We start from the raw sequence: 27,693 nt of genomic DNA, 5'->3' as shown, positions 1-27,693 counted from the left end.
ATTGCTCGGGACAAAAGGCAAAGCAAGTGACTGATAATGTGTGTTGGGTTTCTTTGGACAAGATGACATGTTCGAATTGTATTGTAGGGATGGGTGCCTAACTGCATACACTAAGAGAAATTTGTTTATATACTTTAAATGGGCAGATTCTAAATTCTGTATTAAGTTATTTTGGAAAACCGTTTACCATAAAAGTCATACGTTAGCCTAGTGTAGAAGGAAAATGAGTGGGTAGTGAAGGCCAGCTCACAAGTTACTAGACAAGGTTCATTTAACCACTGTCTAGATGGCAAAAGGAGGTGCAACTGCGGGGCAGAAGACCAACCTGGAGCAGAGAGCCTTTTGTGAGAACTGGGTGTGACTTACTTCAAGTTAGGTTCTTGTTACTCTTCTTTTTTCGGTAGCACTCAGCCATAGTTATCTGTTGGTAAAAGCATGCGCGGGTGGCAGCATAAATGAGCTAAAGAATGACCTTTGTATAGCCACCCACAGTTCTTGTTTTGTCACATAAAAGATTAAAGGAATTTCACATGATTATGTTTGCTTAAAACTCTGACCATTTTGATGCACTCATTCTCACGTGTGTATAAAGGAAGCAAATGGCGGCTCTTCTGCTTGGCTTCATTTTGTTTGAGACAAGGTCTTTCTGTACTTAGGGCCTCAGCGGGCAGTCGTCAGCTCTGGACAGACATCTGCCATGCATGCTCCTCCTCTTTCCTTCTCTCCTTTGTTTCATCAGCTTCTTCTCTCGCTTTGGTATTCACTCAGAAGTCTATTCTCTCACAGTACCTTGTTTCCTTCCTTCTTGTACCATAAATTTTGCTGTTATTTATTTTAAAGAGCTCTGTCTCTCTCACTGGAATGTTCATGAGGGTGGAGGCCCTAGCAGATCACCATAACCACTATATTCCTGTGCCCCAGGCCTAGCATACAGACTCAGGGAGAGGGTTAGATGAAGGATAGGCGCCAAGTATTCACGCCCCCAGAACAGTCTGCCTGATGTGAAATTCTTATTTTAGTACGTGCTACCTGGTGAAGTAAATATCAATAATTTATTTTGTTTACTAAGGGTAGCTTTTTGTTCATACTGTCTGCCTTCATCTCTCTCCTATGTTCCATTTTTCATTCTTTTCTAGTCATGGTGATAAGAGACTATGATGTCAATTGACCAGCACATGAACTGGGTTATCATCTATTAGTCCAGCTTTCAGAGCCACTTATCATTTGGATTGTGTGTTCACCACACTTTTTATTGTGAGATCTTGTTGCAGAAAATTACAGTTAAGATCCTGACTGGCACAAATCTGCTGCCCTAGAATTGGGCAGTAAGTTGTATTTGTCTCTCTCCCAGGACTTGCTCATTTTTGTTTGGGCCTTGTTCTATCAGCCTCTGAGATACAGTTTTTGACATCGTAACAAACTAGACCTCCCAGGTTGATATCACTGGAAATTTTTATCAGCATTCCAGTGGTGTCCTCAAAGGTTTAGACCGTGTGGCATGGACAAAAGCAGGGCCGAGTCCTGTGACCAGTGGCTAAGGCCTCTAACATCTTCATCTGCCTGTTTTGTCCATATGATTTTAACTGATGTTTAAAAACATCATGTATTTTTGCATTTAAGAACCAGACCACTTGCTTTCAACATTTCTTAAGTCAAGAAATTCTCATTTTTTCTCAGTTTGCCTTTTTAAAAATGTTTTGTGGGGTTAGAGAAATAGATTTCACTGTGATTTTTTTCCTATATTATACTTTAACGTTGTTTACCAACCCCACTGCCCTTCTCTATCCTCCCTCTTCATTTTGCTGCTCTTCCTCTCTCCCAAATAGTTTCTTTCCCTTTTGCTTTTATGATCTATATGTTCTAGTAGCCTCCTTGTCCCCTTATTCCTTTTTAAAAGGTCTCTTCATATCCTCTCATAGTCTGTCTGTTTTCTTGTGTTTCTTTCCATCCATCTTTCTACCTATTATCTAAGCTATCTTCTATATGTATGCATGCATACATGTGTGAGCATGTGCGCACACACACAGACCTACTTTTTGTATATGGGAGGAAAGAAGGCAATTTTTTCCCTTTGATTCTGGATTATTGTCATTTGATGATCTTCAGTTTCTTTGATTTTCTTGAAAATGTCATAATTTCATTTTTCTTTGCAAGTAAATAAAAGTCCATTATATGTGTATTTCTCATACATTTGTCTGTTGGTAGACATCTGTTGACTACTGTGAATAGATCTGTGAATGTACAGATATCTTTGTGTGATACCAGCATGAATCGTTTGATGACTTAGGTATACCCAGGAATGATGATAGCTGGATCACTTGAGGAATGTCGGAATTGCTTCCATAATGGCTATGTGAGTTTACAGCCACTAGCAGATATGTGTTCTCTTTGCACGCATCCTCACCAGCACCTGTTCCCATTCCTTTTCATGATGAGAGCCATTCTAACTGTGATGGACTAGAATTTCAAAGCAGATTTATTTTCATTTGATGGCTAAATATGTTGAACATGTTTTCAGATGGCTATTGGTCATCTATACTTCTGTCTTTTTACTTCATTGGCCCATTTATTGATTAGGTAATTTGAGGGATTGTTTTATCTTTAGGGTTCTTTATAAATTCTAGATATCAATCCCCTGCCAGGCATATAGTTGGCAAGGGTTTTCTCCCATTCTGGAGTCTGCCTCTTCACTCAGCTGATGCTTTCCTTTGCTGTTTAGAAATTTCAATTTTATACAATACCCTTGTAAATTCTTGGTATTTTTTTCTGTGCTCTTAGAGTCCTTTTGAGAATGTCTCTCCCTGTTTCTTAAAATCTATCACCTGTGTTTTTTTTCTAGCAATTTCAGAGTTTCACACCTTACATCATGCCCTTTTGTCTATTTTGAACTCTTTATACTATGTGAGATATATGGATCTAATTTCATTAATTTACACATTGCTATCCAATTATCCCAGCACCATTTGTTAACGAGATCCCAACACAGACTTAAGAACAGAAATCACATGATTGTCTCAATCGATGTAAGAAATGTTTTTTAACAGAGTTCAATATGTGTTCATTGTTAACCTCCTGAGGAAACTAGTGTAGAAAAAAATACTTCAACATAATAAAGACTATGCATAACAAATATATAAGCCTAAATTATTCTAAGTGAAGAAAAACTGAGAGCATTTCTTCTACAATGATGAATACGACAAGAATGCCCACTCTGTCCACTCCTCAATGTAATATTCAAAGTCTTAGCTCGAGAAATAGAAGAGACAAGCAAAGGGGATAAAACCAGGAAAGAAAGAAGTCAAAACATCCTTATTTGTAGATAACATGGTCTTATCTAGAGTCCATCAGAAAATTTTAGACATGCTAAATACTTTAAGCATAGTAGCAGAATGTAAAACCAATATTCAAAAATCAGTAGCATTTTTATGCCAATAAGTAACTTGCCAAGAAAGAAACCAGTAGAAAAAAATTCTCATTCTTATTCACAGTGTGAATACACTTAGATATATATACATACATATATGTGTATTTTTATGTATAATATATATACTATATATGTATGTATGTATATATGTATGTGAATAAGAATAAATAAGTGAAAGATATCTACAATAAAAATATTTTATAAAGCTTAAGCAGTTGAAGAAAACACTAGAGAATGGAAAAAGCTCTCATAGTCAAGTATTGGCAGGGGCTGCCTCAGCAGTTAAGCGAATCTATTGCTCTTCCAGAGAACCTGAGTTCAATTCCTAACACTCACACATTGGGAGGCTCACAACCACCTGTAACTCCTGCTCCAGAAGATCTCATGCCTCTGGTCTGTATGTGCTCCCAAATATGTATAACATACACTCACATAGACACACATACACATTAAATTAATTTTAGAAAGATTGGCAGAATTAATATTTTGAAGATGACTGTATTACCTAAACTGAATTGCAGAGTCAACTAAATTCTCATTAGAATTCCACATTTTTAGAGAAATATTAATAGAAAGAAATTCTGAAATTCACATAGTAGACCATAAAGACCCAAAATAACTAAAACAGCCTGAGCAGAAAGAACAGTACTGGAGGAGCGCAATCTCAAACTCTACTACAGAACCGTATCACAAACCTGCATGCTACTGACAGCTGCCTAATCTCTGACAAATATATAAAATGTGTAGTTAAGAAAAAATCTTCTCTGCAGTTTTTCTTTTCTTCTTCTACTTATTATTCTGTGTGCTCAGGTACCATTGAACTCAGAAATAGATTATGGTGATGACAAATAATGCAGAAATTGGGCACAGATGCCTAGAAAGTGCCTTCCTAAGTGTGAGTTGTGGGGCTGGAGGGAGGCCTCAGCTACTGAGTAGCACTGCTTCTACAGAAGACCTGAGCCTGGTTCCCAGCATCCACACTGAACTCCTCACAGCTCCTGCCACTTCAGCATCGAATATCTGATGCCTTCTCTGGCCCCACAGGCACCTGTACTTACCTGCACATATCCAAACACATACATGTAATTTAAAAAAATATGTATCGTTCTACAACTGGGAAGATGTAAATATGTCTTGAGAATTTCCCAGGGGAGGAAGAAACTAGAAGTGGACTTGTCTGAAATTCGAATTTTTCTTATAGATAGTATATAACTACATGGGCTACAGTGGAAATTCGGACTAGACAAGGTCAGTCTGTGAGGGACCTTTTCATTCTGTTAGCTTCCCTTCATGAAAAGCACTCTCCCTGATCCCTACCTCTCAGTCTCTCTGATCTATGCCTGTTTTATTTTTATTTTATTATTAGTACGAAATAAAGGAATCAGTGTTGGTTTTCTAGCTCAGTAATGTAAATGAGAGTGGCTTCTAGCCACGAGAGGCCACCTATATCAGGACTCAGAACTGCCTGTGTTGTCCCCAGAGTAGCTGGATCCAGTCCTTCCTGTGTGCTTTGCTGAACCCAGAACTGCACTCAGACACTTATTAATAAGAACATCTACTCTCACATTTGGGGCTGCTGGTTAAAATTAGCTAGAAAAAAATGGGTTACTCTTTTTTTTTCAGTTAAAGCCAAGTACAGTAAATTCATAAGTTCTCCAAATGGAATTTTACAGAAATATTTTTATAACCCACAGCTAAAGTCAATTTTTCTAAAAACTCCCCATAAGGTGAGATCACGTACACCATGTCTCAGTACAGAAGGATTTTTTTCTCCAATCATTTGTGTCTCTATAAATAAACTGTTTGTTGTTAAAAATTTTGCTATTTCCTCGTCACGTAAGAACATCTCATTAGTTTTGGTGAAAATCTTCCAACAAAATAAGATGAATTTGCCCAGTTTCCCAGTGAAGGAAGGTCCATGTGGTTCAGCATGCAGCCGAATACATCCAGGAGGTAAGTTGCACACAGGTCTGTTGCTGAGGTGGTCAGGGCATTTGAATCCGTGCAGAGGCATTTAGGCAGCAGCTGTGGGTTCGTTTGCTTCAGTGTGACTCAAGTCATGTCTCCTCATCTGCTCTCTTCAGACTGATGTTCCTGTAACCCGGGCACCGAACAACAAAAGCAACTTGAGGAGGGGTGACATTGGAGAGAACAGGCGTTATAGTGAGGGGGCACACACCCTGTCTGTGCTGTTATGTCCCCCGTACTACATGGGGTGTTGTTTCTGTTTGTCCTGGAGGTAGTTGATTAGAGAACACGCTAAAACATTGTTTTCTATAAGACAAACCATCGAAGAGATCGCGAGTGGGTGAACTGATGAAGGGTTTGTTGTTTAGGGAGAATTGTTTTATTTTGTCCCCAGCTTTCACTAAATAGTGAATTTGATCAAATTTAAGCCTGAGAAAATGTATTTATAGTGAAGGTGTAGTGTGTATTGCCTTACAAAGGATGTTTAAAGCTAAAGAAGTCAGAGTTGTGTATTAAGCTAAGAGAAGAAACAGAAGAAAAAGTTCTTGTTGGGAAAAAAAATGATGTGGTTTTGTTACTTTTAAAAATTAATTGTTGCCTGTCGAAGCTTGCTTGTGTCTGTGACTAGTTAGCATTCTGACTTGGCATTATTCCACATTGGTAGGAAAACACATAAGAGCAGAGTTGGGAGCTGGGTTTCTGTCCAGGAGAATGGACTTGGCTGAGTAGGTTCGGAGCTGTGAAGGGATGGATGGGTTCAGGTGATCACTGAAGAATGCCATCTCTAGGTACCTGGTCTCCCCCATCCCTCCCTTCTGGTTCTGTGTGCAGTCGTATACTTTATTTCTAAAAGCCTGTGTCTTTATTAAATAAATGAAACCTTCAGGGTAGGAGCACACTTTTCAAAATGTATCACTAACACAGTATTTCAGTCAGACAACTTTTAAAAATATACATAGGCGTATCAAGTAACTTAAGAGATTCTGGTATTTATACTTTAGAAATTGGAATACTTAACTGATTATTTTCCAGAAAACTCTTGCAAAAGTAACATCACATATAATTATTATTTTATGGTAGTAGAAAAATAATAAAAATTATACTGTTAAAAGACAAAATAGTCTTGCCAGATGGCCAGTTTTTCTGCATACATGTAAAGGAATTAATTCTTTAAAGGGTAGTTTTTAATAGCTGGTGTCATGACTTAATTAATTGTACAGTTTTCTTAGGAAACTGCTGCTTTAATAGTTATAGTTTTTATGCCTACACCAAGTTTGTTTGGTTTTTAAAAACGTATTTGTATGTTGTACCAATACCTATGATTATGAAAATATTACATTTGAATATGGAAATTTCACACTGAATGACTGTTAGGCTGATAGGCATTTAAAATATTTTAAATTTTGAACAAACTTTTAAATAAATTATTTGATTTATAATTATGAATAGTACCTTTCACTTATTTTTGATGTTACAATAAAATCTGAAAGCATTGAAAACATAACTATTAATAAAGATTTTCAAAACTGGAAAAAGAATAAATCTTACGTTTAAATTTACAGATCAAGTTTTCCTATAGCAAAATCATACACAACTTTATAGATGGAATATTTTCACCTGAAATTTTTTTTTAATAGGTAGGAAGAGCATCTCAGTGCTGCCTGGAAACACCATCACACTGTGTCTGTGAACACTGCTTCAGTGTGGGTTTTCTATTTACCTTGTTTTCTGAATTTAGTCAAATTCTCATTTATATGGAAGCTGTCGTAATATCACTAGTTAGCAGTGAGCAACATACACTAAATTATTTTAATGTTCATTTTCAGCATATTGTCAACTGAATTATTCTGTTGGAAAGTATTAATAGCTTTGACAGAGGCATAAAATAATCCCAGAGTAGAGAGATACAGTATGAAGTTGATGGTTGGATTAATGTATCATGAGTCCTGGAGCTTTTGTTTTATTATTGATGAGACATTTTCTCCTATGAATTTTCTAAGAATGAAACAAGAATATTGTAGTGATTTCTCTTATTTACTATAGCTTAATGATTATAAATTTAAAAGAGAAGTGATATAAATTTATATATATATATATATTTTCATCAAAATGGTAAGCAATATATGTTTCTGTAATTATAAAGGACAGAAGACTAAGATATACTGCGTGTTTTACATGGATAGTGCATATGCATGTGTGCATATCTGCATAAGTAGATATCTGAAATATACATAAATATGCATATATAGTATGGGGCATAGTAGGTGTTATACTATGTATTCATAAACATTTGCTGTACTGAACTAAGGACTTAAGGAATTTCTTAAAGATTTATTTCATTTATGTGTGTATGTCTGACAGTCTGTCTGTCTGCCACATGAATGCAGGGACCTGTGGAGGCCAGAAGAGGGCGTCAGATGCTCTGGAGTTGAAGTTAGTGGTTGTGAGCCTCTAGACTTGGATGCTGGGAACTGAACTCTGGTCTCTGTACAAGCAGTAAGCACAGAAACTGCTGACCCAGTCTCCAGAACCATGATTTTTCTTCCTTAAGGGAAGGAATTATCTAAAGCAGTAAATTAATAGCTTGCTTTCCCAAACCAAAATTTTTGTATTTTATTTTTGTTTTGTATGATTTTTCCCAATTGGTGATAAATATTCCCACCCTATGGCATGCTTTCCTGAGTTGGGGTAGCTAGTAGAGTCCCATTCTTCCTCACGTCCATCCTCTCTTCTCTGCTTTTCTCTAAGACCCAGGGCTGTGCACACACAAAGCAAGTGTTCTAGCCACAATTGTAAATGGATTTTTATTAAGAATGTGTTTTCCTTATAGCATTTGTACTTAGTACATTGTTTTTATTAATACAAGTGAAAATCATATAAAACAATGTCTTGGCCTATGAGAATTCCATTCTTTTGTATGTATTGTCTACCCAGAAAAAAGGAATTCCCATTTTTGGAACAGCATATGGACTAATTCTCTGAGACTCTTATACAACATACTTAGAACATAGTCACTACCTTCAGCTTTTCCCATTTCTACCATCTTATCTCTTGTATGCATTTTCACCCAACTTTAAGATTTCTTCTTCTTTCCCCATCAAGTTCATTTTGTGTCTTGGGAATGGGCCTACCCTGGTGCGTGGTCACATCATTAACAAAAATTCCCCTCCCCACCCCAGCAGCTATAAATGCCTATAGTTCTTCAATCATCCATAGGGTTTGTACCCCTCTCTCCCGACTCTGTGCTGGGATTTTGTCTAGCTCAAGCATTTCAAGGTTTTGTATATGCCGTCACAATCTCTGCAAGTTCAGCGTGCTTGTGCCATGTTCTATCTGGAAAATACTGTTTCCTTGATGGTGTGGACCACCTCTGGCTCTTACAGTCTCCCCACCTCCTCTTCCATGCAGATCTCTGAGCCTTGGGGAGAGCACAGTGACATGTATGTCCCATTAGAACTGAGCACTTCAGGGTCTTAGTCTCTAAGTTGAGTCTCTCTTAGAACTTACTATTTTTATTCCTGATCATTTTCAAAGAAACAGCTCCTCCACCCGAGTTATTCTAAATCCAGCATTCTTTTGAAATGCTTTCAAAAGGACCAGGCCAGTTTAGTGTGACTTGTTTTTTTAATATGAAGTCAGTCTAAAGTGACTGCTTTGTTTTATGCACTCCTTGTTGCTGTGTGTGTGCATTTGGAAGTCAGAGGACAGCATTGTGCAGTCATATTTCTCCTGCCTTCTTATGAGCTCTAGAGTTTAACTTGGGTCACCTAGCCATTCTGCCAGCCACCTAAAAATTGTGTGAATTTGTCCAAAAACACAAGTCTAGGACTCCCTTGCATTGGCTGCTCTCAGCCACACCTCTTGCTTTTCTGCACAGGGAGTATGTGTGACGAGTCACAATATCTTCTTGGCTCTTTATTGTTTTTGTTTGTTTTTAATTTTGTTTTTCATTTTTTACAATAAGATTTCATGTAGCTCAGGTTGACCTTGAAGTTACTAACCTAGCCTGACCTAGCTCCTGCCTCTACCTTCTAAATGTTGGGATTATAAATATAAATACCATGCCAGGCTTTCTTTTCAGATTTTTTTAAAACTAACATTTCAGTCATTATTTCATTAAATAGCATAGAGTCAATTTGAATGTATTATATACTTGCATAGTAATATATTATAATTTATAATATACATATATTTTAAATATGGGTCTTTATTTAGATATATGTAAATGAATATAAATTCTTATTTATATGTTAGTATTTTAAATGAAAAGTTATTTCTCCTATTGAATTGGAATGTTGAATATATTGGTAACAAATTCTTTCTATAACGTAAGGTGCTTATCTATTCCTGTTTTGAGCCCTGTTTTGTTTTAAGCATTCTAACATGGAGATTCACTTTACAAGCACAAAGCAAAGAAATAAAAACCTACATTAATCTTTTCTGCTATATTTGTTCACAGACAACCCTATAAGACTATGATAGTCAATGTCTCAGTATAGCTTAGTATGTGAGATAGAACACTATGGAAAATAAGGAGCTGCCAAAGACCCAGAGTGTTTTGAGTTTATTAAATTTGTGAACAGAGATCTTACAATATAACTATGACAAAACAAAACAGAGAAATACTGCCTGGGATGGCACGGCCCCAGCCTACAGCATTTTACTTGCTGAAACATTAAACTTAGTTGTTAGTGTCAGGTGTCACTGAGTACTCAGCTAGGCAGGGGAGTTCAGGAAACTGTCATCTTGGCAGTTACAACAGATCCTGGGTATTTGTGGTGGTAAATTCCAAGATCTTCACAAATGACAGGAGCAAAAATTTCTTCCGCTTAACGTAGTCAAGTATTACTGACCCCTTCCAACCTGCCAAGATGTGCTATTGAAATATAGCCTTCTGCTAAAATAAACTCAGTGTGTTTCATTACAGGAGTGTCATTTCAGGAAGGGAGATTTTATTGCTCAAGCTTACTCTTGAAAAATCTCCTAAGTTGCTCCTTATTTAGTAGTCTAGATGGATTTGCACATATTTATTTTTGTGTCTAGTGCCACATTTTTCTCTTAAACTGCAAACATTCATACTGGCTTAGTTTGCTTTCTGCTGCTGTGATAAAACACGGTGACCAAAAGCAACTGGGAGAGGAAAGGGTTTATTTCCACTTATAGTTCCTTCTGAGGGAGAAGTCAGGGCAGAAACTCAAGGCAGGAAAAGACGTGGATCCCCTGGAGGAATGGGCTTACTGGCTCACTCCCCGTAGCTTACTTGCTCAGCTGACTTTCTTACACAACCCAGGGGTGGGTGGCACCACCTACAGTGGGCTGGGCCCTTCCTACACCAACCATCAGTCAAACTGGCCTGTAGGCAGTGATGAGACCCAGCCAACATACTTACCCTTTCTCAAAAATGTATACAATATTTCTACCATTTTGGGGATAGATTGCTCTTTATTCAGACAGAAAGAGATAAATATGTGTATTTATGGAGATGCTTTCTGTGACACTTGGCCCATTTTTGATGGCATCACATTTAGTAGTGGGATGCTCATGGGATGGGGCATGGCATGTGCTGCAGACTGACAGGCTCAGCAGATTCTCAGCCCTCGCTCATTCAGTGCATGCTTCTTCCCATTCTCTTTCACTGTAGCTCATTGAGATACATGTGTATGGTTTCACTGTAGTGATGCCAGTTACAAATGCTCCGAGCTTCTTAACAAAGTGAGTGACTTTAGGATGCAAGTATCACATCATGGGGGGCTGCATCCCTTACAAGGCATTGACACAAAACTCGGGGGACTCTCCACACAGAAGATGGGGGATGCAGCCTTGGCAGCTGTGGACCGGCATGCTTCTGTAGTGCTAGGTCCTTACTGTCACTTCAGTGGTGGTTATCTTTATAATGCAGCTTTCAAAGCACTTTCTGATATTCCAACAAGGAAAAATTGATTGTAAGAATTTTAAATCTCCAGAGTTTTCATTCATAAGTCTGTTTCATGTCGAGCTCATCCGCCTCTTCTCCCCTCCACCTCCTCGAGTGCTCCCATATTCCGCTATTGAATTCACTTCCTTTTCTTTTATAGTAGTGTAGTAATAACATAATTATTATTATATGAAAATTCTGCCATGCCCTATTAGTGTTTACTGTATGCACATACACATGAGTTAATAAGGCTGATCACTTAGGCATGTGCCACCTATTAGGGAGCTCATTCATGAACAAAACTGACTCCCCTTTCCTCAGCCCTCACCTTGGGGCGGGGCCTTGTGAGCCCTTCTCCCATCCACTCTGGGATGTTGACTGCTAGGGTCTTGGGCAGGTCTTGTTCATCAGCCATAGCTGTTGAGACTTCATGAGTTCAGCATCCTTGCGTGCCTAGAAGACACTTTTTCACAGCAGTCCACCCAGGCCTCTGGCTCTCACACCCTTGCTGCTTCCTCTTCCTTGATGCTCCAAAGGACTTGAGTATTGGGTTTATGATATAGATGTCTCATCTGGGGCTGAACATTACACAATTGCTTGTGCTCTATACGTAGACCATTTGTGACTCTGTAATAGCTGCCATCTATTGCAAAAAGGAGCCTCTGATGGGGGACGAGAGGTGCATTGACCTATGTAAATAGGACATGTGTTTAAATGGCAATTAGACACCCTATCAATTTAGTAAAATGGTAATACTAGTAGGTTCTCTAGAGACTACAGCCTCTCACATGAGGCACAATGCCCCCCCAAATCCATGGACTGCCAAATGGTGCCAGTTGTGGAATAGCTACTTCAGAGCTGTTGGCCAGGCCTTTTTAAGAGACACCCCAAACCATAGCAGGGTATAGTGCATTGCTCTTGGCTGCCTGCCAGAACTTGAGATTAGGACACTGTGCTGAACACTCTACATACTTTTGTCACAAGACAGTGGAGAAATCAAGCTTCTGTTGACCTGGATGCCCTTTCCCTGGTAGCTAACTCTCAAGGCGTTAGAAGGTGCTAATCATGTTAATGGGGAGGGGCTTAGCAGTGGCCCCACCTAGCTGCGAATCCTGCAAAGGACAGTAATGACTTCGTGGCAGGATCTGTCCAACCAGCAGCTGTCTGAACTTAAAGCCACAGTAGGGAGGAACTCCTACCTGATATTGTAAAACTAAGCAAAGCTCCCCATGGTAAATGGTGTCGTCAACAATCAGGAGAGTCTTGATTCTGTCACCGTTTGTGACTCTTTTGTTTCCATATTGTCTTGTGTTTTTGGTTGGGAGTCTTAACCTTTCGTAGTTGAATCATCTCTTCTCACCCCTCAGAATTATCTTATTTAATGCTGCCTCTTTTTAGTCTGTGCTTTTGGGTGATCTTTATTCATTTCTATCTGTGACACTGTCAGTTTCAGCCCTTGCCAGGATACCTTAGCTGCTCTTTGCCATGCATCATTTGAAAAAGTTGCTTCTTTTTTCTTTCCGAGCTTCTTAATAATCACATCTTATTTGGTAATTTACCTCATTTAGGTTGTCTTAATGTTCCTTTGTATTTCTAACGATACTGCATTCCAGATCTCTGTCCATGGTGGTTGCAGTGTCCATTGATAAGGCTATCATGCCTGAAAGACTGTTATATTTAAACTCTTTTAGCGCAATAAAATATAATTAGGGCCAAAAACACAACACATTTTAAAGAAAAATATAGTTTTTTTTAAGGACCTGATATTTTGTCTACAGTAAACCAGACTTACATCCTGAAACTGGACAGAACCCCCCACTTGCAGCAGGTGTAAATCCTCTATAAACCAGTCCAAAAGGCTCAGCTCTCATGCAGAGGGACTGCAGGGCCGCAGGCATTCTTATTTTGCCCTGAATCTACTAGCATGACAGAACTGTGGGTTTACATTTGGCTTAACCACAAATCTGCTGTATAGTTGTATAATTGTTATCGTGTAGTTGAATCTGCTTCATCTCAAATATCTTAGCCCCAATTCATCTGTTTTGTGCACAGTTTTGCCAGAGAGCCGCACTGGCCCTCAGGAAGTGCTTTTGAATTCATTAGTTCCCATTTCTCCTAACATTCTATAGGGAGAAAAGAACATTTTTAGGAATAATTCTTCAAGGAATATTTGCTTACCTTAGAAATTGACTAGAAGTAAGTAGAAAAACAGACGTTTCACAGAAATACATGTATCTGATCTGGAGGCTAGTAAGATGTCAGTGCTACACTGGCTCATACTGACATGAAAATCCTTCTTCATAGGAAACTGTGGCCATGGCTTTGTTTGTATGACCAGTGGTAACTGATTTGATCCAGGCTATCTGATTTTTATCTTCCCCAGTGACCCTGTTGTTTGTATCTTTTACCTGTACCAAATTGCGAACTGTGAGATTTTTATTTTAGGCTATATCTAGGCATGTTTAGAGAGACTATCTGGTATGATAGAAGGATTGAGATTGAAATCAGCCCAATTTTTATCGCAGCTTCACACTATAGAATCTTCTCCAAGTTATTTAACGTCTGTGAGCCTTGAAGATGGTTTGGCTAAACAGGACAGCATTGGGTTTCTGGTTTGGCCAAAGTTAGGGTTTCATCCTTCTCCATGTGTACTGTTTCTGTGGTTCAGACTGCCAGGAGGGCAGCAGCAACACTAAGTAATGTTTTTCTCATGGAGAGTCATCACATCATGAAGGTAAATTCAAACCATTTCTGCATGTGTTATGATACCATTGTCTAAATGAAATCACATGGCTAAGTCCAGAGTTGCTGGGGGAGACTAGCGTTAGGAATATTTCCTAATGCAAGCTCCCTGCCGATGCAAAAAATTCTAATCAAGCCAAATCAAAACAAGCCAAATTAAGAAATATCCAGGTTTAATGGGAGATCTGCACTCTCAGGTGGCCCCGAGGTGGAAACCGGAAGACGCAAAATCGCGACCCCTGGGAGGAAGAAAGGGAGACCATGTGTTCCTCTTTTGGGGGATCACTTAAATACCCTGGGGAGTGGTCCTGACCCCTTTCTGGCCTGCTGGGTTTTGGAGTCCAGACCGGGCCTGGGGACTGGGATAGATGCAAGGGGCAGGGGCCTACGCTCCCAACTTGACAACTAGTATAACCTACTGTCAGGGAAGAGGGTGTGAGGAGTGGATATTTGCAGAGTAGTACATGATAAAATAATATGTGTTATCTAAAACTTATTACATCCATGCTTCCATTCACTCCCTATAATATAATAAAGGGTCTAAAGTAGACAAGAAAACAAATCTAATGGAATCTGGCTATGTTTTAAATATGTCCCGCAAGAGCTTTTGTTCTGAAGTCTTAATTTTCTGTGTGGCAGTGCTGGAGGTGTGCATGTGGGGATCAGTGGAGGTGTTTGGGTCTGGAGGCATTGCCCCATGATTGGATTAGTGTCTTTCTTGCATGAGCTCATAGCCTAGGTTTGTTATGCAGGAGAGAAGTCTTACAAAGGACAGCTGCCTGCCCTTTGTGTTCTCCGTGCTGTGTGCCTGCACTTCCCTTTCCACGCAGCTGCCAGTGTGAATTCCCATTCTCTGCAACCATGACCCCAAATGAACCTCTTTTCTTTTAGAGATTACCCACTCAGTTAATCATGGTAGCAAAAGTACCCCTTAACAAACCTGGGTGAAACTGAGGTGATGTAGATGACGAGAACTTTTGAAATATTGTACATTCTAATAGATGAGATATTTTACCTGACAAAGTAAACATGAATGTTATGTAAAAGGATAAGGGAATGCAGGAAATAACTGATGGGAATGTGGAATATGGTTTATTATTTCCTTACGTTTAATAGAAAGCTTGGAAAGAGAAGTAATTCCAGATGTTAGACTCTGGTTAGCTTTGATAACCAGTCTGGTAGGGTCAGAGTTCAATGCCTGGGCAGTCTAGAAAATACAAGATGTCTGGCATTAAAATATTTAAAAATATAGCTGAGTGTGGCACCTTTAAGTCTAGCATTCAGGAGACAGATTTCTGTGAGTTCAAGACCAGCGAGTTCTCCAAAGCAAGTTCCAGAATAGCTAGGACAGAGAAACCTTGGTTCTGGGAAAAAGAAAAAAATTAAAAACAGCTATGTAAGGCAGTGTCCGAAAACTAAACCCTAACCCACTCTAGATAAGCCTTCCGATTGAATGGGGCCACTGAAAACAAGGACACAGAGCATGAAAACCTATTCTGAGATCCCACTCATAAAACTGCAAAGCGAATAGGAGAGAGAATATTATAAAAGTTTCCAGGAAGAGAAAAAACAAATTACAGAGCAATTACTAGAAGTTAGGGAGACTCATCAGTGGTAACATTACAATCCTGAAGACAGTGGTCTAGGGCCTGTAGTGTTCAGAGTCAGATTTATATACAGACAAACTCTTGAGTTTATCTATAAGAGTTTTTAAAGACACATGTACAAACACACACACAATTTATGGTTTGAGGCCTCCTTTCTTATGAAAACTCCTTTGACATAGAGTGACATGGGCCCCAGAAAAGTAGGAACTGAACTAACTATATATTCCAGACTGGTCTTGAATTTAGACACATCTGCCTGCCTCTGCATCAAGAATGCTTAGATTAAACACAAATATCACTGTGCCTGACTAACAAAGAACTCTTGAGGTACATTAGAGAAGGCATAAAGAGTTGATACAAGACAGATCAAAAGGGTCAGAATTAAGAAATAAACTATGCTTCAATATTTCACTATTTGGAAGTGTGACTACTTGACACCTGTTTTTGAATAATTGTGAAAAACTGTCAGTTACTTAGAAAGATAAATTATTTTAAATGGGGAACCAGAGTGAATACACACACCTGTAGTCTCTGCTATTTGTGCAGCAGAGACAGGGAGGATCATTTGCATACAGGAGTTTGAGACCAGCCTCTGAAACAGCAAGACCCTAGCTCCAAAGCAAACAGAGACCCTTGTACCCAAGTACTAGGCTATTAATCCCCCAAATAATAAAACATTGTTGAAGAAAGTTTACTGAAAAAATAACGCTTGTCTTAGTAGAGAAAAAACTTTCCATTATAATGTAAGTGAACTACTGACTAGTAACTAAACCTTATCTGAAGGCATGAGTTGGGCCTATAGAGTGATATGTAGGCAGTCATAGAATGACTACACTTGAGTGGTCCTCCTGCCTCAGTTTTCTAATAAGCTTGGACTGTAGATACACGACACTATGTACCCTAGAGGAAGAAGATGATAGCTAATGTCTTAGATTTCAAACCAAGAAATAGTAATGTAAGCATGTCATTTAAAATATGAATATGGGAGCGATAGAGATGACTCAGTGGTTCAGAGCACTTGCTACTTCTGCAGAGGACCCATGTTCAGTTCCCAGCACCCACATGCAACTCTAGTTCTAGAGAATCAAATGTCCTCTGCTGACCTCTGCAACTACTAGACATTCACGTGATACCTACACATACATGCAAGCAAAACACTCATACACTAAAAAATACCTTTCTTAAAAAATTAAGATGAATATTAGAAGAGTTAGTAATGTATCGTTGAAGATAATGAATTATTGAGTATTGTTTGACTCAAATTAGGTGGTTAGTTTGATAAGAAAATTTAATCAGTAAAAATAAGGTTATATATGATTAAGGAAAATCTTAATACAGGTGTGTCATTGCTGGCCAGCACTGCACAGTGCTTTTTCTTCGCACAGTAAGTGGTTGTGGGTCTCTGTGGTAACTGCCGTCTGCTGCAAGATTCCCTGATGAGGTCGGAGAGAGTCTGTGATCTCTGGGTGCAGCAACAATCATTAGGCGTAATTTTACTCCTTATGGCCATTTAACAGAATCACAGGGGTAAGTTCTCTCCTCAACCTATGACCTATATAGCCAGAGCTTCAAAATGACCATTCCTAATGGCTTTTACTTTTGTCATTCTGGGGATTATATGCATGCTTTTGTTTTTATTTTATTCTCTTGTTTCTGATGACTGTGAACATGCTAGGCAGGTGTTTTCCCAGGGAGCTACACTCTGAGCTCTTGTGGGTATGATTTGAGGATTGTCTTTTGGTGAGGTGTAAAGCTATGTAGCCCTCCTGTCACCCAGCTGGCCGAAAGAAGGCTGTGTCAGGCTGCATTGTGGACATCAGGTTAATAGTGTACTTTGAGAGGAATGTACATTTGGCCTATGACCACTGACGGTCTTTCGTCCCTAAGCCACTAATCTGCAGCCAGGAAGCAGCCCTTACCCAGTTGGTTGAGGCACAGGGTTATTCTGCCAGTGGGAACATGGCATTTCTGGCAAGAGATTTCTCTTCTAACTGTTGGAGTTGGTGCCATGGCAGGTTTTCCTGACTCAGGGAGCTAAGTGTCGACCCTCCATCCAGCTGGTAGCTTGTGTGTTGGTTTTGATTATCTGTCCCAGCGAGTCCTTTGCTGGCACATCTAATCAGAAGCAGGCCGCCACACAGAAAGGAACTTTGTATTTTGAAATTAGAATAAGTAAAATTTTATTCAGTTTCTATCAAGATTATGCTTTTATAGAGGAGGGGAGGTTTGTTGGATTAAATTGCTCTGTTGCTGGAGGGTGCTGGGACTCAAACATGGGGCTTCATATGTTCTAGATAGGTACCTTACCTGGAGCTGTCCCTCAGCCCTCAGTCAGGAACACCAGGGACAGCCATGCTTCCTCTGCCAGGTTGTTCCTTCCTGATCCCGTCTTTTGGGGTCTTCACCACATTCTCTGGAGGCATGTCCAGTCATCACTCTGAGTTTGGGTTGAAGAGAGTGAGAGTTGAGTGACTTGCCCAGGGTCACAGAGGTACAAAGCCCCAAGTTCTGATTCATGCGGGCTCTTGAAACTGTGGTCTTTGCCTGTAAGTTTGACTGACTTTTAGTGCAGCCGCTTTGTTCCGTGAGGGTAGGAAGGCAGCTGCTGTAAACCTAAAATGGCATGAAGTACATGTGTTGTTATTGAATAATGCTCAAAGAATCGAGTCTGTTCTTTTTAAGGAAGTTTGAATTTTGTTTTCTTTTCTCTCTCTTTTGTATCCTCTTATGAAGTACTCTAGTGTATATGTTTAGTCTCCCTCTTCCTCCCTCATGTGTGTGTGTGTGTGTGTGTGTGTGTGTGTGTGTGTGTGTGTGTGTGTGTTTAGGGGGGGTGTCAGGAATTGATGTCAGGCGTTGTCCTCCATAGCCCTCCACCTCATCATTTGAATCAGGGTCCTGCACTAAGCCTGAAGCTTGTCAGGTGGATTAGACTGGCTGACTAACAGGCTCCTGGAAATCCTCCGTCCTCCCAGCTCTGGTGTTGCAGGGCAGCACCCCAGCCTGGCTTTTCACGGGGCCTGGGAGTCCGGACTCAGGTGGTCAGGTTTGCACCATGAACATGTCACTCACTGAGGATGTCCCCGGCCAGATACATTGCTTTTTCTTTTTAAATGAAATATCACCATTTTCTTTTATATTTCTGTTTTAAGTCTCTCTACCCCTGTCTGGAATATTGCTGCTGTCTGTTCAGGGTTTCCCATCTGTCATTCCTTGCTGCCTAAAATTAATCATACACATTGATACAGTTTTTAAAACTAAGCTCCTCAAATTGCATATCTGTTTAAACCATTGTCTCCTACCATTCATAATAAGAATATGACCTACAGCTCATGTCTCTGATGGTACTATCCCATCTCGCACCCATGGGTCCTTGTGGCCTCACGTGATTTCTGCTGTTCTCACCCATGCCAATCTATCTGTCCATGCTTTGAGGCATGTGTTTTCTCTATAATCATTTGCTATTTGTGTATGTGTCTGTGTGTGTGTATTGTATTTTGATTGTCTTTGTGTGTTTCCTATCTATCACATGAATTGTTACCTGCAAAATCAAGAAAAGATGGGAATGTTCTGGTTTGGTCATATTAAGCACAGGTTTTTTTTTATATATAAATAACATGATGTAAAAGAAAATATTGATTGAAGTTTTAAGTTTTAATGTCAGTATATAACTCCAGTTCTAGACTTCCCTACTTTTAACTTCATAAATTCTAGGCAAATAAAACTTACTGACTTTTCTTTTATGTTTTACATCTTTAGCTGTATTTAACTGTAAGACTGAAAATGTTAGTATAACTTTAATAATTTAAAATACTTAAAAAATAAATATTTGATATTTCAGTTTGAAAGATATAGAAACATCCTCTGAATGATAGTAGTATGTCTATATGTATATGAATCTTCAAAAATAAAGTAATATTTGACACTCATAACAAGTGACTTTATCATATAGTTGGCAATACACAGTTTTGATGGTATAAACTAAATATAGCATTATAAATATAAGAAAAATGAGCCATTTGCTTTATCTTAGTTGATGTATAAAGGAGGTCACTTAGAATATTGAGAAATGACACGAGAACATTTTAAAGTATGTATAAATACTGTTTTGAAATGGTCTGGTAAGACGTGAAAACACATTGCATTTTGTGAAGCAGATTTGCTTCTCACTTAGTATGTATGAAGTTGAAAATATTCCTGACCTTTTTTTGTTTTTTTTTTTTGTGTGTGTTTTTATCATCTGTTTTTTTTATGTCCAGCTCCTTTGGTTTGCTTAATGTCATAGATATTCTGTGATGAATATTTTTACTTTAATGTACAAACTATGCAAAATATGTACAGTATACTTTATTTTTGCTTTGTAATATTTCGTATCAGTAAGATAAGGAGTTTCTTCCTCCGTTAATAAGCTCTGTGCATGTTCATGCATATATAAATCCAAGCTCAGAACGGCAGTGCTCCACCAGCCTGTGGCCTGTCACAGGTGCTCTGCTCAGGCTGGAGGACCTCATGCTGCGCCCCTTCCCACGCTGGGGACAAACAGTATTAAGCTTTATGCTAATGGATTTGTAACGCTTCACATTTTCCTGAAAACAAATTGTTTCAACTTTTAATTTGGTTTTTATGACATCCAAATAAAACCATAAATCTGTCTTTTGACACAGTTACATACATAATTAACATCACTGCCTGTGTCTGATCAGGTCTCTTAGAGAATGTGACATTGTAAAGGTAGCCCCTGTTAGATTAGGGTTACTCTCGAAAGGGCTCAAGCCTTTGCATGACAGTAGATGAAATCATTTGCATTGGTTACATCAGTTGTTTCATGTTTTAAATCAGACTTGGTCTCACAGCCCAGAACTACTTCATGGGGGTGCGTTTGTGGATGTGCTAATTCTCTTTGTCAGGGAACTGCAGCTAGTCTCAATTTTCCAATGAGTTCTTATTGTATTAATATTCATGGAAGAAATGAAAGTGAGCTATTTTTTTAATTCATTTGTATATATTTGATAAGGATTTTTTTTTCTCTGTCTCCCTAAGGAAATAGAGAAATTGAGACTAGAACTGAGCGAAAGCAGGCAGCATGTGGAACAGGAGCAGCAGAAGGCAGCTCGGGCCAGACAGGAGTGCCTGCAAGTCACAGAGCTGCTGGGCGAGTCTGAGCGCCAACTGCACCTCACCAGGTATGCCCTAATCCCATTATGCACACAGCACCCAGTATGTCCCACTGACTCTGCCACAGGCTTCCAAACAGTTGTTACTCTTAGTCATTCAATTCACACACAGCTTTCAGGCATATTACAGAAAGTGGATATGTGGCAAGCAAAACACCCAGACACGTGAATGATGAGTGTGGCAGGGAATCACTGATATATTACAAAACCGTTTGTCTGCAGTACTCAAATATTTAAGTGATTCTTTATCAGTATAAGCAAGATGACATATTTCTACCACCACCTCTCTTATTAATTGTATGTCTAATAAAAATGTTGAAATGAAGACTATGAGGAAATGTATTTATGAAAATAACCAGATTCTGTCACTAGTGAGAGACAAAAGGAAGAGACATGCTAGGAGCAGATTGCAGTGGAGTTGATACAAAAATAAGGAATGTGTTTCCTAAGGAGGTGTAAAATTAGAGATGAAGTTGAGACTATTTGCATTCAGATCATTATTATAAGCAAGTTTACTGCAGCAAGGATTTGAATGGCAATGTTTTCGTCATAAGGTACTGTGCTGAGTTTGCCATTGTGAATTTAAGTGAGCTTATAGCTCATTCGAAATTAAAATAGGACTCTAGGTTGTAAGCATTGTGAGTTTGCTGATTCAGAAACGTGCAGTGCATGTGTGTACACATACACATACATAAACATACATGCATGTGTGTGCATATGCACATACATAAACATATACTGAAAGAACAGTCCAGAAAGAAAGAGAAGTAGCTACTTCACTTCACCGTTTCAGAGTTTACAGCTTTCGGTTTTTCTATCAATCCTTTGAGTCTGTTCCATTCTCAGAGTGTCTCAGTTTTAGAAGGGATTTGGTCTGCAATCCCATGTAAGTTTATGGTATCTGATTTAGTTTACAGCATAGGGAAACACTGGCCTTCCCATGGCGGTACTGTGTTGATTTAAGCTATGAAAGAGGAACGATCCCTTTTGCATTAAATATGACAATGTAATTCTGAGCACGGTATGATAACAGATGGAGAGAAACACTACTTGAACAGCCTGCATTTGGAGAAAAAAAATATTCTAGAGGTTGGTGAACCTCCCAAAGTTTTGGGTTAGTGCTAAGATGCCTCCAGTTCTGTTCAAATCAAACTTTGTTAAAAACATTTTGTTATGATAATCTTCCAAATGGCTTGACACCTTCTGATTTAAGCAGTGAGGGAGGAGAGAGCAAAAGAGAAGAGAGAAAAGAAAGCATTTAGACATGTATGATCCCTGGGGAAAGCCCCAACAGATGAAACACTTTTATGAGGAAAAATGCTTAATATTGCAGAATAATAGCTGCTCTTTTAGTGCCCATTTAAGGCATTGTCACCGTGGCACTGAGAACTGCTATTAACCCGTTTCCTGTGGATATTTAATCCTCAAAATTCTAAACTTTAGTTCATCATGATAATGTTGCTGGCTTTTCTTTCCTGTCAGACTTCTATTGAGATGCAACCATTTGTGTGCTAAGCACTACCAAGCTATAGAAACGGGACAGCTTTTAATGTCTTGGTGTGACCGAGCTCTGGCAAATAAATATTAATGCTGCTTGTGCCCCTTTGCAATTCTGTCTTGTTCGGAGTTAATTTCTGGAGTCAAAGTCCGTAGAGAGTTTCCCTATAGTACCAGTTTGTACCGTTTGACAAGATCAGCTCCTGCAAGTAGAGCATATTAAGATGCGGTCCCTGCTGAAGTGGATGCGTGGTAACCAATTCCTTTGTTCTTAAGAGAAAAGGCTGTGCTTGCTTCCCTAGAAAGCTTTCTTCTGTTGTGCTTTACTTATTCAGAGTCTATAACAACGTAAGCCCACTTCATAGGAATAAAGCTTGATTGGCTATTTTAAGTGTAGTACTTTTAATAAGCATTTTATGCTTCATTTATGTTCATGTTTAATAAAGAAAAAAAAAACCACAGTCACAAATTTGAAAATAACAATTAAAACGCCAGGGAAACAGACGCATTTCTCCTTCACTCTGGAAGCCAGCCGTGCCTGTTGGGCTGAGTATTCCCGACATCTTTGTAGGGTTTTCGCGCTCGCAGTTCTTTATTCCTTCTGTGCACCCAGGCGTGTGACCGGGAAACGGCGCTGTCTCTTTTGTGTCGGTCAGCCGAAGTACAGAACCCCCTGCAAGTGAGCATTTTGCAATGCACTCTCAGACATTTTTAGCGAATTTTAAAAGTGAATGTGAAAACCATCCTACATAATGATGGTGAAATAATGAGTTGAATCTATATAGGTAGAGAAAAAAAATTAAAACAGGATAGAAATCTGTAGAACATTCTGAAAGAATCACCCACCACTTTTGATATTTGTCCTGATTTAAATTCAAATTGTATTAAAGTTGGGAAATAGAAGTCCAGCCTTCCCTGAAGGACCCAGCTGGTGAATGTCATGTTTACTTGGTGCGTAGTTATTCATTCAACACCTACTAGGCTTTAAGTAATTTGCTCATCCTTAAGCATGGGAAGAAACTAAGAGTCAATTTCTGCCCTTCAGCTGCTCACACTAAGTAGAGGAGTCAGCTCTTGTGTGGAATCACCGTCGAGTGTTACAGCAGCGCAGGGTTGGACGTAACAGCTGCTGCAGGGATGCCTAGGAGGGAGAATGGACTAGCTCTGCACTGCACATATAGACGGTAACCAAAGTCGATACGGCTAGGGCGCTGTTTGGGAAAGGTCTTAATAAATAAGTTCATGTTAAAAGTTCCAAAGTGGAAAGAGATAGGATACATATTCTAGATAAGGGACTGGTATATACAAAGATATAAATATGGAAGCAAACATAAATTTTCCTGTAAGGTTTGGCGGCAGGTAGGAGCTAAGACTACAAAGGTTCTCAAGAAGAGACCAGCAGAAGTATAGTGGGCAGTGCTGTGGAGCAAGGTGGTTCTGAGAGGGACTGGCCACTCTTGATACACTAAGCTTGCTGTCAACACAGTGGACAATGGATGTCCTGAATTAGGATCCTTATACTGAGGTTGAAGAAGAGACCCTGGTTAGGCAAAGGTCAGCATCTAAATCCCATGCACCATATCTGGCCTGCTGTTTGTTTTGTATGATCAATGCATGGAGAATATTTTTATACTGTCTTAATAAATAGGGCAAGTGAAATTAGTATTTTATCATACCTAACCATCTGTAATTGAACTTTCGTGAGACCTAGCCGTAGTTATCCTGTGTGATGGATGACTGTGGTGGCTGAGCTGAATGAAATCTGCAAAGCCTGAGCTATTTCCTACCAGGCCATTCACAGGGAGAGTTAACTTCCTCAGGAGCTGCAAGTGAGGTGTCAGGAGAGTCTAGGACAGGTTCAAATGCATGTTTTTAGAAGACGAGTGAAAAGTGTTCTGAAATTGATTGAGGAAGAGAAGGTTTGTGGAATTTCCATCAGAAAGGAAGCATGGAAGTCCCGGGGATGGCAATGAGGGCTGGGGCCATGGCTGTCTCAGCCAAATGGGAGGAAAATCATGTATACAAGAGGCATTCTTAGAGTAATAAATAGGAGAGGAACAATCAAAAGCGACTCCATAATTCCTACTTTAGATTGACTGGATAATCCTCAGCTTCAACCAGGAAACATAAAGAAGCAACAGAAGAAAAGAATATATGGTGTTGGGAAACCTGAGGGTCATGTGGCTTCCATGCGAGGAAGATTCTGACTAGAGCTTTAGATCTCGACACTTCACAGAGATATTTAATGACAGATGGATAGACAGACAGACACCTCTTCATGATAAGGAACCAATATACACAAATATATAAATATGGGAGCATTTGAACCCAATTTTTTGGTCTTGCGCCATATGCACGCTAAGCATGCACCCTGCCACTGAAGTGCAACCCTAGCCCAAGGCCCTGTGTTTAAAGTTCAATGGACAAGAGCCGCTGGGCAGCAAATATCAGATGCGGCCCGTGGATGCATCAGAATACAGACAGACAAGGTGAGACAGCTTGGTGAAACAGTCAAGTGCTGTTAAAGATCATGCTGTCCCAAAAGGAAGTCATAGAGGTGTCTAGGACTCTGGGGACAAACCTGGCCATAGTACCGCAGACAAATCTGATTAGAGCAGGGCATCTAGCACTGCATAGGCAAACCTGAGTCATAGTGCGGTATCTCAAACTCAAGACAAGCCTGATTATAGTGGGGCATTGGGCTATGGAGACACGCCATGGTTATAGTGGGGCATTAGGCTATGGAGACACGCCATGGTTATAGTGGGGCGTTGGGCTATGGAGACATGCCATGGTTATAGTGGGGCATTTAGTGCTGTAGAGAAAACATGGGTCACAGTGTCTTCTTCGGGAGGTCACTGTTTTTTAATCTTTAGACAAATTACTTAACTCTTTAGGTCTAATTACTTGTAAAATGAAGTGAGACCGGATTATTTATTCATTAATTTTTTTTATTGTGACTCTGATTGTAATTTTAACTGACTTGCAAGATCACCTCTTTTTTTCTTTTTTCTTTTTAATGATTTTTCAAGTCAGGGTTTCTCTGTGTTGCCTTCACTGCCCTTGAACTTGCTTTGGAGACCAGACTGGCCTTGAATTCAAAGAGATCCACCTGCCTCTGCTCCCACGAGCTGGGATTAAAGGCGTGTGCCACCACTGCCCAGCACAAGATTACGCATTTTTAATTTCTTATTTCTGAACACTTAGATTGATTCAAATAGCCTTTACATAAGTTGCGTCCTTAGTTTGCACCTCACAGGGAATTATAGAACTGTCACTCAAGTTGCTATCTGCTCATTGTAACATAGTCTCCACTGAGCTCCCAACAGCATTCTGGGGATAGTCAATCGTTAGCTAACCCTTGCACCGGGACTATTCACACACCACCCTCATGACTGTCGTCTTGCTCTCAAAGCCTCCCATTGCACCACACTGGCTGTCACAGAGGTCTACATCACTTAGCGTGGACAGTTGGGTCATCCTGGCCAATGCGGGCCTTCCCATTTCCTTCCACCCCAGTAACCCTCACGGCTGATTCCCAACCAGATGCAGTGAATGCAGCACCCCTTACAACGGTGAGTGCTTCTCTCCTTTCCCGGTTTTACAAATGAGACAACTCAGTGGCTTCTTCTAGCCTAATTGTAACCTTATTTATCCTCTGTTCAGGATCCCCCTGAATCCTAATTTTCCTGCTGCATCCTTGCCTGGTGACTCCTGCTAGAACAGAGAACTTCCTTTTCTTGGTTTCTCCATTCCCCTTAAGGGAAAGCTCTTAGATTAAGAATATATTCATTTTAGTATATGTTTGGTACCGTGATCCCTATAATAGCTTTTAGAATAAAGCCAGCACCAGAGACTGACACTCACTGAGCCCCAGTCTGTACTTCAAGAACTGGCCAGAAGGCAGCTGCTCTGTCCTTGTGAGCTTCATTTGATGTCAGCTCCTGCTTTCCCAGTTTACAGAGCAGTAAGATGAGTTATCTAAGGTCACTCAGCTGATACATTATAGAAGAAGATATGAACCCTAGTAATTTGCCTGCCAAGCTTATCCCTTTCCATTAGGCTGTAATTCTATGTAAATTGCTAGGGAAATGGATAAATGTGATTGTTCCCAAAAAGACAACTGAGAAAATCAGTAGCACTAATTTGTAATAGAAATAAGTGTTCATGAATCCTTCATGTACTGATTGGAATATATGTCACTACAGTTAGGTCTTGTGGCCATTTCCTTTAGTGTTTGTAATGAAACTGTATTTTCTTCTGGATTCATTTTTATCAAGAGGAAGGAGGCTTTTACAGAAAAGTGGAAATCCCTTTACATATTTATTTTTAATAAATCCAGATGTCTTCAGAACTACAAGATTTTATTCCCTCCATAAAACCTTTCTTTGTGTACATGTGTCGGGCTAATTTGTGACAAAACTCTCTAGAGCAGCCATTGCTGCATGTTTATGTGACTTACTAGCTATTGACACTGGTGGCGGTCTTCCTCGTAGCTCTTGTACCTCATTGATATAACATTCTCTTAAATTCTGTATCCTTTTTCTCATGTTTGTCCTGGAGGGACGTTCCTATAGGAAGCCTTGGACCTGATGGGAGATATACTTGTCATTAAACCTGCAGACTCCTGTTTTTATCAACGTGACTACCATGAAAGTTCTTATCTTTCCTTTTACATAAGTGTTTTGCCAAAGAATTCTCAGAGCAGCCATCTAAGTGAGAAACTATAAATGATCATTATGCCCTGACCTTTCATGACTCACATGGGAAGATCTGACCTCTGTCCTCAATAGCTAGCAAGTTGCTTTTCAGCTTTTATATCATTTTGAAATTGAGAAAAGCTACAGAGGGGAAGTCATGAGGTTGTCCTACTATGATGGGCAGGCTAATTGGGATAGCAGGTGATTAGGACTCCTTTTCTAGAACTTCTAGATAATAACTGCTATAAATGCTTTCTTGAGTTAGTTTGACTGTTCAAACTACCAGCATGAGTCAAGACTTTTTATTTGAGTTCTTAGAAACCTTCAAAGGAAGAAATACAGCACAAGGGCAGCTGGCCTTTTGGCTTCTTTGACTGGGGACTGGCGACAGCACCACCATGGCATGGTATTGGAACTGTCCATGGCAAGCTCTCCTTGTTTGATGATGGCTCATTCATTCAGATTTTTCCTTCTCATAGAGCAGATCCTTAATTCTTCAGACTGGAGAGAAAGAAGGAGATGCCTTTGATTTCAGACTTAACATATGACCTCTCAACCTGCACTTACAAAATCTCCAATTCCAAGACCACCTGCTTAGAAGCAGATTGTGCTGTGTCCATGACTGCCTTTGGATTTGGCAGTCTGCAGCCAGAAGAGCCCCAGGGAG

At 39.6% G+C, this 27,693-nt stretch overlaps 1 protein-coding gene across 3 annotated transcripts in view; it reads left to right on the top strand.

Moving 5' to 3' along the window:
* The window catches only part of Sdccag8 (serologically defined colon cancer antigen 8), a 201,260-nt gene that overhangs the window by 71,908 nt on the left and 101,659 nt on the right, over positions 1 to 27,693 (top strand). For all 3 annotated transcript variants that reach the window (XR_003377060.1, XM_005348997.3, XM_026779834.1), the window contains exon 13: positions 20,696 to 20,838. Coding sequence is in view for 2 of the 3 variants with exons in the window: in XM_005348997.3 (XP_005349054.1) it covers positions 20,696 to 20,838 (143 nt within the window). In the remaining variant the exon portion in view is untranslated. The remainder of the gene's footprint in view (positions 1 to 20,695; positions 20,839 to 27,693) is intronic.

Source organism: Microtus ochrogaster, chromosome 6 (assembly GCF_000317375.1).
Source record: "Microtus ochrogaster isolate Prairie Vole_2 chromosome 6, MicOch1.0, whole genome shotgun sequence".
Classification (NCBI taxonomy): Eukaryota; Metazoa; Chordata; class Mammalia; order Rodentia; family Cricetidae; genus Microtus; species Microtus ochrogaster.
The sequence above is the reverse complement of the archived record's forward strand: the minus strand, read 5'-3'. Positions and strand labels throughout refer to the sequence as shown.